Source organism: Panthera pardus, unplaced genomic scaffold (assembly GCF_024362965.1).
Source record: "Panthera pardus isolate Hobbes unplaced genomic scaffold, ASM2436296v1 HiC_scaffold_16, whole genome shotgun sequence".
Classification (NCBI taxonomy): Eukaryota; Metazoa; Chordata; class Mammalia; order Carnivora; family Felidae; genus Panthera; species Panthera pardus.
This window is the reverse complement of record NW_026526721.1, coordinates 83,195,105-83,209,831: the sequence shown is the minus strand read 5'-3', so window position 1 is coordinate 83,209,831 and position 14,727 is coordinate 83,195,105. Positions and strand designations below refer to the sequence as shown.

The window sequence follows — 14,727 nt, the reverse complement described above, 5'->3', positions numbered from 1 at the left end:
CACTGGAGGCCCTCCCTGAAGCACCAGGCCCAGGGCACTACATGACCTCTTCTTCATAAGGCCATTATTTCCAGCAGCAGGAGACATAACTGGCTTTTCTAGCATACAGAAGAAGGCAGAAACTTAGACAAAATGCCAAGATGGAGTAATTCATCACAAATGAAAGAACAAGATAAGGCCACGGCCAGAGATCTAAGTGAAACAGATGTAAGTAACATGCCTCAGAGAGAATTTAAAGCGACAATTATAAGGATACTCATTGGGCTTGAGAAAAGAATAGGGGACATGTGAGACCCTTACCTCAGAGATAAAAGAACTAAAAAAGAATCAGAGATGAAGAGTGCAATAAATGAGATTAGAAACATGGTTGATGCAATTTGAATAGTAGGCTGGAAGAATCAGAGGAATGAATTAAAGACCTAGAAGACAAACTAATGGAAGGCAATAAAGCTGAACAAAAGAGGGAAAGGAGAATTATGCAAAACGAGAATAGACTTAGGGAATTTAGTGTATCCATCAAATGTAATAACATTAGTATTACAGGAGTCCCAGAAGAAGAGAAAGAGGGGCAGAAAATTCATTTGAAGAAATAATAGCTGAAAACTTCCCTAATCTGAGGAAGGAAACAGACATCCAGATCCAGGATGCACAAAAGCAACCAAAATTAACGAAAGCAACCAAAAACCATAAAATACCTAGGAATAAATTAACAAAAGCAACCAAAAACCATAAAATACCTACGAATAAATCTAACCAAAGAGCTGAAAAATCTATACATTGAAAACTATAAAAAGCTTATAAAGAAATTGAAGAAGACATACAAAAATAAAAATGGAAAAATACTCCATGCTCATGGAATGGAGGAACAAATATTGTTAAAATGTTAATACTACCCAGAGCAATCTACGTATTTAATGCAATCCCTATCAAAATAACACCAGCATTCTTCACCGAGCTAGAACAAATAATCCTAAAATTTGTATGGAACCAGATAATACCCAAAATAGCCAAAGCAATTCTGAAAAAGAAAACCAAGTCTGGAGGCATCACAATTCCGGACTTCAAGATGTATTACAAGGCTGTAATCATAAAGACACTATGGCATAAAAACAGATGCTCAGATCAATGGAACAGAATAGAGAACCCAGAAATGGACCCACAAATGTATGGCCGACTAATCTTTGACAAAGCAGGAAAGAATATCCAATGAAATAAAGATAGTCTCTTAAGCAAATGGTGTTGGGAAAACTGGACAGCAACATGCAGAAGAATGAATCTGGACCACTTTCTTACACCATACACAAAAATAAACTCAAAATGGATGAAAAACCTAAACATAAGACAGAAGCCATCAAAATCCTCGAGGAGAAAGCAGGCAAAAACCTCTTTCACCTCGGCTGCAGCAACTTCTTACTCAACATGTCTCTGGAGGCAAAGGAAACAAAACCAAAAATTAACTATTGGGACCTCATCAAGATAAAAAGCCAAGAATACTCTATCCAGCAAGGCTATCATTCAGAATAGAAGGAAAGATAAAGAGTTCCCCAGACAAACAAAAACTAAAGGAGCTCATGACCACTAAACCAGCCCTGCAAGAAATATTAAAGGAGACTCTGTGAGTGGAAAAGAGATACTAAAAGTGACAATATAAAGGGAGGAAATACAAAAGCAGTAAAAATGAATATTTCTGTAAAAATCAGTCAAGGAACTCACACACAAAAAAGGATATAAAATATAATAACATATACCTAAAACATGGGGAGGGGAATGGGTTCAAATTTGAAAGACTATCAACTTAATATAGACTTAAAATATCAACTTAAAGTAGACTGCTATTTGCAGAAGAGGTTATATAAACCTAATGGCAACCATATATCAAAAACCACTAAGAAACATGCAAAAAATAAAGAGAAATAAATCCCAATATATCACTAAAGAAAATCAGCAAAACATGAAAGAGAGAAAGACGAGAAAGGTCAGAGAAAATCTCCAGAAACAACCACAAAACAAGAAATAAAATGGCAATAAATACATATCTATCAATAATTACTATGAATGTAAATGGATAAATGCCCTTATCAAAGACATAGGGTGTCTGAATGGATAAAGAAAAAAACCAAGACCCATCTAAATGCTGCCTCCAAGAGACTCACTTTAGACCTAATGACACCTGTAGGTTAAAATTGAGTGGTTGGAGGGGCGCCTGGGTGGCTCAGTTGGTTAAGCATCTGACTTCACCTCAGGTCATGATCTCACAGTTCGTGGGTTCAAGCCCTGCATTGGGCTTTGTGCTAACAGCTTGGAGCCCGGAGCCTGCTTCAGATTCTGTGTCTCCCTCTCTCTCTCTCTGCCCCTCCCCTACTCATGCTCTGTCTCTCTCTCAAAAATAATAAACATTAAAAAAATTTTTTTAAAAAGGGGCACCTGGGTGGCTCAGTCAGTTAAATACCCAACTTCAGCTCAGGTCATGATCTCACAGTCTGTGAGTTCGAGCCCCGCATCATCGGGCTCTGTGCTGACAGCTCAGAGCCTGGAGCCTGCTTTGGATTCTGTGTCTCCCACTCTTTTGGCCCCTCCCCTACTCATGTTCTGTCTCTCTCTTTCAAAGGTGAATAAACGTTAAAAAAAAAAAAAAAGTGCGTGTTGGGAAAGATATTTTTAATGTAAATGGATGTCAAAAGAAAGCCAGAATAGCAACACTTACAGTGGACAAACTAGACTTTAAAACAAAGACTGTAACAAGAGACAAAGAAGGGCACTATATAATAATAAAGGGGACAATCCAACAAGAAGATAAAACAATTGTAAATGTTTATGCATCCAACATGGAAGCATGCAAATATATAAAATAGTAACAAACATAAAGGAAATAATTGATAATAATACAATAATAGTAGGGGACTTTAACACTCCACTTACATCAATGGACAGATCATCTAAACAAAATCAATAAGGAAACAATGGCTTTGAATGACACACTGGACTAGGTGGACTTAACAAATATATTCAGCACATTCCATCCTAAAACAGCAGAATATACACTCTTTCCAAGTGCACATGGAACATTCTCCAGAATAGATCACATGTGAGGTCACAAACAGGACTCAACAAATAACAAAAAGACTGAAGTCATACCATGCACCTTTTCTGACCACAACACTGTGAAACTAGAAGTCAACTACAAGGAAAAGTCTGGAAAGACCACAAATAATACATGGAGGTTAAACAACATTGTTACTAAACAATGAATAGATAAACCATGAAATCAAAGAAGAAATAAAAAAATACATGGAGACAAATGAAAATGAAAACACAATCTTTGGGATGCAGCAAAAGTGGTCCTAGGAGAGAAATATATAACAATACAGGCCTACCTCAAGAAGCAAGAAAAATCTCAAATAAACACCTAACCTTATACCTCAAGGAACTAGAAAGGGAAATACAAATGAAACCTAAAGCCAGCAGAAAGAAGGAAATAAAAAAGATTAGAACAGAAATAAATGATATAGAATCTAAAAAAATAAAATAATGGAACAGATCAATGAAACCAGAAGCTGGTTATTTGAAAAAAATAATAAAATTGATAAACCTCTAGCCAGACATATCAAAAAGAAAAATATTTATGCATTCATGCATAAATATTTATGCATTTACCTGTTAATGGATAAAGAAATTGGGGTATATCCAAACAATGGAATACTACACAGCACTTAAAGGAATACACTACTGTTACACAAAAACACAAAAATTATGCTAAGTGAGAGAAACCAGACCAAAAAAAGTACATGCTGTATGATTCTCTTTCTGAAACGATAGAAAATTCAAACCAATCTTTAGTTATAAAAAGATCAGTGACCACCTGGAAAGCAGTGGGGGATGAGGGAATAACAGGAGAAAGGTAATAAAAAGGGGTATGATCTTGTAGGGGTGATAGATGTGTTCATTATCTTGACTGTGGTGATGCTTTCACAGGTGTGTACATGTGTCAAAACTTATCAGATTGTATATTTTAAATATGTGCAGTTTATTTTGTTAATTATACCTCAATAAAGGCATTTAAAAAATAATAGTTTAAGGCCTTGTCCAGAAACTTTAATAAGCTAAAATGCATATTCCAAGTCATTAACCACAGCTATCCTAATTCCACAGTTCTAGGATAGGACCCAGATACCTGCATTTGTAACAAGCTCTTCAAGTAATTCTAAGGCAGGCTATCCCTAAATCATCCTTTGTGAAACTATGGTAAGGATTTCTAGTACAATCTTGTGACTAGAATGTTGCTTCTGGGGAAAACAGGTAACTTGTTCTACTGGGGTTATTACATCTTCCTGTTTTATGTCTCCAGAGCTCTCATATTCAATTACCTTAACATATATTTAGTATAGTATTAATAGTTCAAAAGCAAAAGTAGTTTTTCCCCATATTAACTTTATATAAATTAAAACAAACTACATAATGTAGTATTATTTCTTGGCAAAGGCCAGAAATTTAAATAAGAAACTTACATCACTTGGTTGTTGTGACAGAAAACTGATGTGGTGGTTTTCCAATCACCCTTCTTAGATTATCTTTTTCTACATCTTGTGATGCATACTCACCCTTGCATCTTCCTATCCACCTAATGGTCAGAGAAGACACGAAAGAATGTGAAATGGTCGCATTCCTGCTAAGTCTCTAAGGACAAAGTTTATCTTTTCATAGTCACATAACTTTCCTTACCAAACACAACAACCATTATCAGTATAAATGATAGGAGAGAGATTTTCCACATGAGACTAGTATTTCTTAGCCTTCACATTACCTGAAGGAAATATCTGAACTCAATTGATCAAGCTTATTGTGAATTTTTCCTATCAAATATCCCTGCTGTTATGAGGATCAATTGAAAAAACAAATGTGAAAGAGCAAAGCCTACTCAAAGATGAGTTTTAATTATTAAAAGGCATTCAGCAAGTGATACCTGTGAAAATAGTTCAGGAGAAAAAATAAAAACCCTAAAAAATGGTCTCCTCCATGAAAACATGGAAAAAACTGGCAAAAACAGAAACAATACTTTCAGAACACTAGAAAGTAAGCAAAGGCTTACAGCAATCAGGGGAATATTTATTCAAGAAAAATGGCAGTATCTTAGTATGTATGAACAGTGAGCTTTGTGGTATTTTAGCTGCCCTATTCCCAACCAACCTCTCCTTCTTGATGGTAGCTTTGGAAACCAACAGCCTGCAGTCATGGTGAAAATTAACAACCTGGCAGCCATAGGAGGAGGCAGAACGAGGTTGGAGTTCAATCAAAGTTTCATTTCCAGAGAACTGTCATTATCCGACTTGCTTGGGAGTTCTTTGGAACACCCTACTTACAAAGCTGTCTTTCTTAGACCAATTCAGAGCTTGCACAGTGTGAAAAACCTTTTCCCCGGGGATATTTGTAGAAAATTACTAGAGGCAATTGTTTAACTTGTTGGCTGCCCGAGGCACTGGATAACAGCTGGGACAAAAATAGGCTAATCAAAAGTTTAAAAGGTAAAACTTGGGAATGAGATGTCCATAGTGGCTTTCAAAAGCTCCCAATATTCCTTAGAATCTAGAAGACCATGTGTACATGCCCAAGTTTGTATGTATGTTCATGAAAAATCTGAGAAGGTCTTATGCTCTCATCTCTGGTTGATCTTGGGGCTCTGTACAAATAGGAAGTGAAAGCTAAGGTGGAACTGTCACCTGCTTGTCTATGTGTTGAAGGTGTACTCCATTATCCACACAGAACTCGTGGCAAGGACTGGAAAAATCACTAAACAAACAATAACAAAACAACAAATGATACCAACAAAAAACACTGGAGATAGAGATGACTTTGGTTTCCAAAATTGCCATATTATATTATTTTAAACATCCAGTTTTCAGCAGAAAAATTGTAAGCCATGTAAAGAAGCAAGAAAGCATGGCCCATATGTAGAAAAAAGAAAAAAAGCAATCAAGAGAAACTGTCCCTGAGGAAGCCAAGATATTAGACTTCCTAGACCAAGACTTTAAATCAACTATTTATAAAATGTTCAAAGAATTAAAGGAAACCAAAAAAAAAAAAAAAAAAAAAGAACTAAAGGAAAGTATGAGAACAAACACTCATCAAATTGAGAAAATAGAGAGAAATTATATTTAAAAGGGGCCAGTAGAAATTCTGGGTTGAAAAGTATAATAACCAAAAAGAAAAATTCAGTAGAGTGGCTCAGTAGCAAATTTGAGCAGGCAGAAGAGTGAGAGAACTTAGATATAGATCAATTGAAACTATCCAGTTTGAGGAAGAAAAAGAAAAAGAATGAAAAAGAATTTATTTATTTTATTATTTTATTTTATTTTTGTAATAGTTTTTTAATTAAAAAATTTTTAATGTTTATTATTTTTGAGAGAGAGAGAGAGAGAGACAGAGCATGAGTGGGGGAGGGGCACAGAGAGAGGGAGAAACAGAATCTGAAGTAGGCTTCAGGCTCTGAGCTGTCAGCACAGAGCCCAGGGTGGGGCTCAAACTCATGAACCGCGAGATCATGACCTGAGCTGAAATCTGACACTGAACCATCTGAGCCACCCAGGTGCCCCAAGAATGAAAAAGAATTTATAGAGCCACTAAGAATCTGTAGGACACCACCAAGCACACCAATATAGACAGAATGGGAGTCCCAGAAGAAGACAAAAACAAAGAGGCTGAAAGAATACTTAAAGAAATAATGGCTGAAGACTTCCCAAATTTGATGAAAAAACTAATCTACACATCCAATTATCTACAAACTCCAAGAAATATAAATTCAAAGAGATACACCTAGATATATTAAACTGTCAAAAGAGAAAGAATCTGAAAGTAGTAAGAGAAAAGCTGCTTGTCATATGCAAGAGATTTTCAAATAAGATTAATAGTTGATTTCTTATCAGAAACTATGGAGGCCACAAAACAATGGCACGACATATTCAAAGTGCTTAAAGAAAAAGACTCAACCAAAAATTCTGCATCGATGGTCAATTGATTTTCAACAAGGGTGTTGTCTTAGTTTAAGCTGCTATAACAAAGTACCATAGACTGGGTGGCTTATAAACAACAGAAATTTATTTCTTACAGTTCTAGAGGTTTGGAAATCTTAGATCACATGGTTGTGTTCTGGTGAGGGTTCTCTTCTAGGTTGAGGTTGCTGACTTCTCATTATATCCTCACATAGCAGAGAGCAGAGATAGGAAGAAAATTCTCTCATGGCATTTATGATGGCATTAATCCTATTCATGTCAGCTCCGCTCTTATAACCTCATCTACTCCTAATTACCTCCCAAAGTCTTCACTTCCTAATACCATTGGGTAAAGTTCCAACATATGAATTTGGGGGGAATACAAACATTGTTAAGTCACTTGAATCCATAAAAAGTGCCCAGACCATTCATGAAGAACAGAACAGTCTTTTTAACAAATGGTTCAGGGACAATAGGATATACACATGTGGAAGAATAAGCTTAGATCCCTAATTCAAAGATTAACTCACAGTGGATCAAGGAGTTAAAAACAAATTTTTAGAAGAAAGCACAGGTATAAATCTTGGATTATGCAATGATTTCTTTTTTTTTTTTTTAATGTTTATTTATTTATTTTGAGAGATAGAGGGCTGGATAGAGAGAGAGGGAGAGACAGAATCCCAGGCAGGCTCTGCACTGACAATGCGGGGCTCGATCACACAAACCATGAGATCATGACCAGAGCTGAAATCAGGAGTTGGATGCTTAACCAACAAAGCTACTCAGGCGCCATTAGGCAATGATTTTTTAGATATGACGCCAAAACACAAACAACCAAAGAAAAAAAAGATAAATTAGACTTCAACAAAGAAGTCATCAAGAAAGCGAAAAGACAAGCCACAGAATGTGAAAAAATATTTGTAAATCATATATCTGATAAAAGTCTAGTACCCAGAATATAGAGGTTTTATATATAGGCGTTGTATAGACATTTCTTCACAGAAAATATACAAATGGCCAATAAGTTGGGGCGCCTGGGTGGCTTAGTTGGTTGGCTCAGGTCATGATCTCACGGTTTGTGGGTTCGAGCCCCACGTTGGGCTCTGCGCTGACAGCTCAGAGCGTGGTGCCTGCTTCGGATTCTGTGTCTGTCTCTCTCTCTGCCCCTCCCCTGCTCATGCTCTGTCTCTCTCTGTCTCAAAAATAAACAAACATTAAAAAAAAAATTTAACATTTATTTATTTTTGAGAGAGACAGAGCATGAGCAGAGAAGGGACTATCAGCACAGAGCCTGACGCAGGGCTCGAACTCACAGACCGTGAGATCATGACCTGAGCCGAAGTCGGACACCTAACCGACTGAGCCACCCAGTTGCCCCTAAAAAAAATTTTTTTAAATGGTCAATAGGCACATGAAAAGATGCTCAATATTACTAGCATTAGGGAAGTGCAAATCAAAACCACAATGAGCTACCATTTCATATTTATTGAGATGGCTATAATAATAATAGTAATAATAAAAAGACAATAACAAGTGTTGGTGAGGGAAGGGAGAAGATGGAACCCTCATACATTGCTGGTGCAAACAAGAAATGGTAGTAGTGCTTTGGAAAACAATTTGGAAATTCCTCAGAAAGTTAGCATAGAGTTAGTGTTACCATATGGCCCAGAAATTATTTATATATATTATACATGTATACATGTATAATATATATATGTATTTTTCCCAGAGGTTCACACAAAAACTTATACACAAGTTTCCATAGCAGCATTATTCATACTATCCAAAAAATGGAAACAACCAAAATATCCATCAGCTTATGAATGGATAAACAGATATGTTATATCCATACAATGTACTATATCTCAGCTATGGAAAGGAATAAAGTACTGAGACATGCTACAATATGGATGAACACTGGAAAAATTTTGCTGGGTGAAAGAAACTAAACAGAACATGCCACATGTTATATGATTCTGTTTCTGTAAAATGTCCAGAAGAAGAAAATCCATAGAGATAGAAAGCAGATTCACAGTTGCCAGGGTCAGAGGGGAGGAGGAAGATGGGGAATGATTGCCAATGGGCACAGGGTTTTATTGTTGGGGAGCGTGATGAAAATGTTCTGGTGACGGTTGCACAACCTTGTGAAGAGATCAAAACCCACTGAACTATACACTTGAATAAGAGTGCATTTTATGGTATGCTAATTATATCTCAGCTTAAAAAAAAAAAAAGGCAGTACAGCTTCTGAAAGTAGTACTGGCCATTTAAATCCCCATAACATAGGGGTGCCTGGGTGGCTCAGTCGGTTGGACGTCCAACTTAGGCTCAGGTCATGATCTCGCGGTCTGTGAGTTCGAGCCCCGCGTCGGGCTCTGTGCTGACAGCTCAGAGCCCGGAGCCTGTTTCGGATTGTGTCTCCCTCTCTCTCTGACCTTCCCCCGTTCATGCTCTGTCTCTCTCTGTCTCAAAATGAATAAATGTTAAAAAAAAAATTAAAAAAAAATCCCCATAACATAATCTTGGGTGGGTTTGGGATTTGGGGTTGAGAAAGTTGACCTCGACAATTTGGTATGTAGGGGGAACACAGTTGAAAGGGACACATCCACACACAACCACACACACACACACATACAAACCCCACACAACTTAAAGCAAGCATAGGTGCTTCCAGGTGCCATGAAAATGTGGCCACAGTTATTTTCCTGGCAAACCATTTTCTTTAACAATATCCCCAGTGTGCACACCCACCACAAAATTAGAATCAGTATAACTCTGCAGACTAAAGTCAGCAGGGTAACCTTACCTTTAATATTGTTTTGCTGTTCCATTAGTAATTTACTTATTTCTGAAAACCAACAATCTCTGATTTCCTTTGAAGTTGCCTGCAATTGCAGATAAGAAGACACTCTGAGTATCAGATCACGTGGAACATTAATTGGACAGGGTTTTTATTTTCTGGATAACCTTTAGAATAATGAGATAGAAAACACTTGCCAAGTCATGGAACACAATAAGGAAAGAGTAGAAGACACCTGTGAGGAAGGCATGAGCTTTACCTGCAGGATGTATTTCTCAAGTCCATTTCGGTTGGCAACTTCAAACTTTCTGTTGCTCCCCCTTCCAAGCTGGCGAACTGAAAGTGTCTTCAGCTATTGTAAAGAAAGAAGAAAAACTGCTGTACCACCGTTGTCTGATTTTTAAACTGTCCCCGTCAGCCACTCTAGTTCTTTCTACCCTTGGTAGTTCTCTTCTATCTTCCTTTCACATGTTTTGTTGTTGTCTGTTAATGGCCCCAAGGAGCATAAAGCACACAGTGTCATCTCTCTTCTCTGTTTCAGGGGACAACACAGACTGTATCTTTTCATGGAGTCCTCAACCTTTAAGCAAAGAGATCATCTCTCCTTTAACACCTAAGTATTTCACAAATCTGTATATAATAGTAACCGAATTAGTCTCCACTAAGAAACATAAATAACAAAAGCTACTATGAACAATTAGCAACTTCAATCACAAAAGCACAAATGTGTGTGTGTTGCACACATGCATGTATGTGGTGGGGGGGAGGGGGGGTCTCCTCACCAGCTATGAAATATTTCCTACACAGGCGAGAGATGATGCTTGGTGTAGACGTGGGTTCCTACACCTCCAGAGCCAGGATATTGTCAACGCTTGTATGCAAAGATGTGTGGTTGAGAAGGGTAAGTCAAAGATGAAATCCAGCCCATGTTCTAATCACCAAGTCTTTCACCCCTCTGCCTGGAGGGTACTTTCCCAATTAATTTGTCCAGACAGGCTGCCATATGGTCCCTTTTCTCTACCTAGCACTCTTTTCTCAATGCCAGCCCTGACCCTGTTCAGTGACTGATTACCAGCTTGACTTTGGAGTTAGAAAGATCTGGATGTGGAGTCTAGTTCTGTTGTGTGGCATTTGGCAAGTTAACCTCTCCTCTCTAGGCTTTAGTTTCCTGATCTGTAAAACAAGGATATTGATATTTCTCTCCATAGAAATATTGCTGCTGATTCCCAAATGCAACAGGACCCCTTTACCTTCATGGATTTCTTAAAGCTGTAATGAGGAGATAGGCCCTGGTCACTGGGCTCCATTCGTATCTTACAGAACACGATTCCTCTTTCAAAAAGATAGATTTGCCTCTGGCTGGGCTTAAATCGAATAAAATCCTTCATTTTATAACGATCCTTGTGAACTGTCCAGACACTGAAAGAACCATGCATCAACAGCTTGCCCAGTTTCCTGATGTCATCCTTTGGGAAACACAGACATACATAAAAATAAGCTGTTACATTTCTTGACAGGGAAAGAGCCCATAAGGGTCTATTTCCAAATTATAAAGCGTGCTTATTTGAAGTTGACAATTTTGAAAGTGCCAATCAGGCTCATCTGTCACTAAATCAAAACTACAATTTTGTGAGCTTCACTGAGCATGGCACCTTTCAGTTATGTAGGGAAATAGTTCAGCTGTGCAAGGTAAGAAACATAAAGCATGTTAGAAATACTTGAAGTAAAGATACTGGTACTCTGATATTTTTGTCTTTAGAGTTATTTCAGCTAGCAGACTTCTGTTTCCTCTTTTTTGTTTTTGATACATGACAGTCTACTTTAAAAGGGCAAGAAATTCACATTTAGGTATGTTCAGGAGTGACAGAATTTTTGCTGCATTATGGACCTATTCCATAATAATCCATGCATTTCATCTGTATCCTAACATCTGCTTTGGGTATGAGAAGCTGAGAACGTGAGATTTGTTCTGAAGGAAAAAAGCTTAATATCCCCTAATCTTCATAACATTGTAATGGAAATAGTAATTACATTCAACTTTGTGTTTTTCAGAGTGAGCGGATGGGGCAAAGATAACCCCAAATGACAAAATGTTTTAGAAAGTCTATTTGGCTTCAGGGACCATTTTACGATGCTTATCCCTCCACTAGCAAACCCACCTTTCTCCTGTGTCTGGTTAAAAGTCCAAATTAGTGACTCTGCCATCTCTGACCTGTCTCCAAAGGGTAGCGGAGTGAGATGAGCTAAGAATATTGTATTTTATCTTGTGTTTTTAAAAAAACTAGACCACTTGAGGTAGATAATAAAGAATTTATTTCCCTAAAGGAAAACACCAAAAGGAGAAAATTATTTGAAAAGGACCAGGAAAGAGAATTTTCCCTGAGTTATGCCTAGCTGACATAAATCCTTACAATTCCTGAGAGTTAATACTAGAAATATGTGCATTATTTATAACTGGGCATTTTTATAATTTATTGTTTATATTGAGCAAACTGTGAATATTAAAATGATTTGCTGCACTTCTGAAATTCTAAAATAAAAACTTCAAGAAGTGAAGTTGGTGCTTACGGTGCTATTTTTCTCTTTTTGCTTTGTACAGTTTACACGTGTAAACTGTGGTGAGTGAAGGAATAAAGAGCCCCAAGCCATAAGGACTGTGCCCCTGAAAGCATGACACTCTTGCTTTGACTGCACAGGCTCAGCTTGACCAGGCTCCAAAACAGGTAGATAATGGGTTCATGAGGACCCCTGAGAAATTCTTCACTTTTTCCACATCCTTCCAGGAGCCACTGTGGCAATCGCAGTGATTGCATTCTCCTTTAAACCCATTCAGTTTCTACTATATACACATAAATAATTCAGGAAATACGTTTTCATCAAGGCCATTGGCAAAAGTAGGTGCTTAATATTTGCCACATGAACAGCTATAATCAGTAGTTTCTATTTTATTTTTTTAAGCTTACTTATTTTACTTTGGTGGGGGGCATAAGCAGGGGAGGGGCAGAGACAGAGGGAGACAGAGAATCTCATGCCAGTCCCCGCTGTTAGCACAGAGCCCAATGCGGGGCTCTAATCCGTGAACTGTGAGATCATGACCTGAGCCGAAATCAAGAGTCAGATGCTTAACCAACTGAGCCATCCAGGCACCCTGGTAGTTTCTATTTTAAAATGTATTTATATTCCACCTCATTAAAAAAAATTGATATATCTTATAAAAATATATACAATACAAGCAGACAGAAAATAACCAAGGAAATTAGGGTGAAAAAAAGATTAAAATAAAGATGAAGAAGTTGTACATAAAACCCATATAATAAAGCCATGTAAACCTGTTGCAGACAAGATTCTGACCTTCTAGTGGGCAGTACAGAGGGAAACACTATATGATACATTATGCCCCAAAACATACCCAAACCAGTTGTTCAGGAAACACACAGCAATTCCTATTAATGAGATATGAGAGAAATTTCTTCCATGGGTCCTGGTCCTCAATAAAGAATCACTGAGTCAAATACTGAACATGTCCTCAACCACACCCCAGAATAGATAGACAAGTGGATTTTAGGTAAAGCTGTTTTCTGACAACACATTTGGTGAACGTGCAGGCATCACTTCGAAGCACAGCTGGTAAAAGCAATTCTAAAAGAAACCCGAATGATGGGGGAGTGGGGAACAAGTCCAGGCATGTACTCTCTAATGACCTGTGGAGAGCTGGGTGAGGTTAGTTAAAGTGACTGCCAAGGCCATGAGGATACTGCCTTGTCTATAGCTTTGCTGAAGAGGCAACTTTAGGTGGCGATGTTGTCTTTATCACCTCTGCTCTTTCCACCTCATCCCTCCAGCAGCCACAGCTGTCTGCACCTTAGTAGGCAATTGACCAACAGATATAAATTCAGAGAGGGGCCAGCCAACTTGACTGCTGTCTGAACTAAGGCAGTAATCCACAGGAATTGTAGCTGTGAGATGCGTTGTAAGAGAGCAAGAGGTGTAGAATACAATTAGGTAGCAGAGCAATAAAGTGAGTCACCAGAAACTATGAGGAAGAGGACAAGACATGGACAGAGGGAACGAACCAGTCAGTGGGTGGTGAGAGGAGAAGACATCAGGTGTGTGGATGTATCTGGCACATACAGGCAGGGCACACAGGTGAAAACCTCCACTTCTCCCAAGCCAAGGCCCTAGAGCTGCTATGAGTCCTGGAATTGTCCCATTCCCACCTCTGTGAGCCCAGCTCTTTGTTCTGACTCTTCCCAAGGCTCTATGGTCACCTATTCCAGTAAGCCCATCATCACTGGAGGTCAATGGAGGGAACTGCTGGGTCTTTTGAGTCCAGCTGAAACAGAAGGGCTGCATGTCATCCAGGTATTTGCATACACTTTCTAGGGACCACACTTGTGATGGGATTGGACATCTCAATGCTCAAGGCCCATCTTGCAGCAGCCAAGGGTGTGTGCCCTATGCAGAGCTGATGAAGAGCAGGTGCACACGTATTACCACCAGCGAGGATGTATGCTGGCATGGAGGCAACCCCACCTCCCAAGGGCAAGGGCAGGGGGATCCCTCTGAGCAAGATCAAAGATGACCCTTGATCATCTTTTCAACTATATGTATCCTTTCTTTCCAATTAGATTGAAGTTGGTTCCAGGGCCGGAGACCACATGCATAACTCCTGCAGATATATGTCACTTTGACATATAATATTTATTCGTTTACTGGCACGAGTACCTGGGGGGACACGAAACTAAATGCTCCACACTGTGAGGAAACTAATTTGGTGATGCCCCAGTACTAGATTGAACAATGTCTCCAAAAAAACTCATGTCCACCTGGGGCCTCAGAATGTGACCTTATTTGGAAATAAGGTGTTTGCAGTTGTACTTAGCTAAAAGGAAATCCTCCTAGAATAGGGTGGGCCCTAATGCAATGACTAGTGTCCTCATGAGA

At 38.4% G+C, this 14,727-nt stretch overlaps 1 protein-coding gene across 2 annotated transcripts in view; it reads right to left on the bottom strand.

The window, feature by feature from the left end:
- The window catches only part of MCF2L2 (MCF.2 cell line derived transforming sequence-like 2), a 261,195-nt gene that overhangs the window by 23,862 nt on the left and 222,606 nt on the right, over window positions 1-14,727 (bottom strand). For both annotated transcript variants that reach the window (XM_053903603.1, XM_019463281.2), the window contains 3 exons: window positions 11,034-11,249; window positions 10,043-10,135; window positions 9,790-9,868 (listed from right to left, as the gene is read on the bottom strand). In XM_053903603.1, coding sequence (XP_053759578.1) covers window positions 9,790-9,868; window positions 10,043-10,135; window positions 11,034-11,249 — 388 coding nt within the window. The remainder of the gene's footprint in view (window positions 1-9,789; window positions 9,869-10,042; window positions 10,136-11,033; window positions 11,250-14,727) is intronic.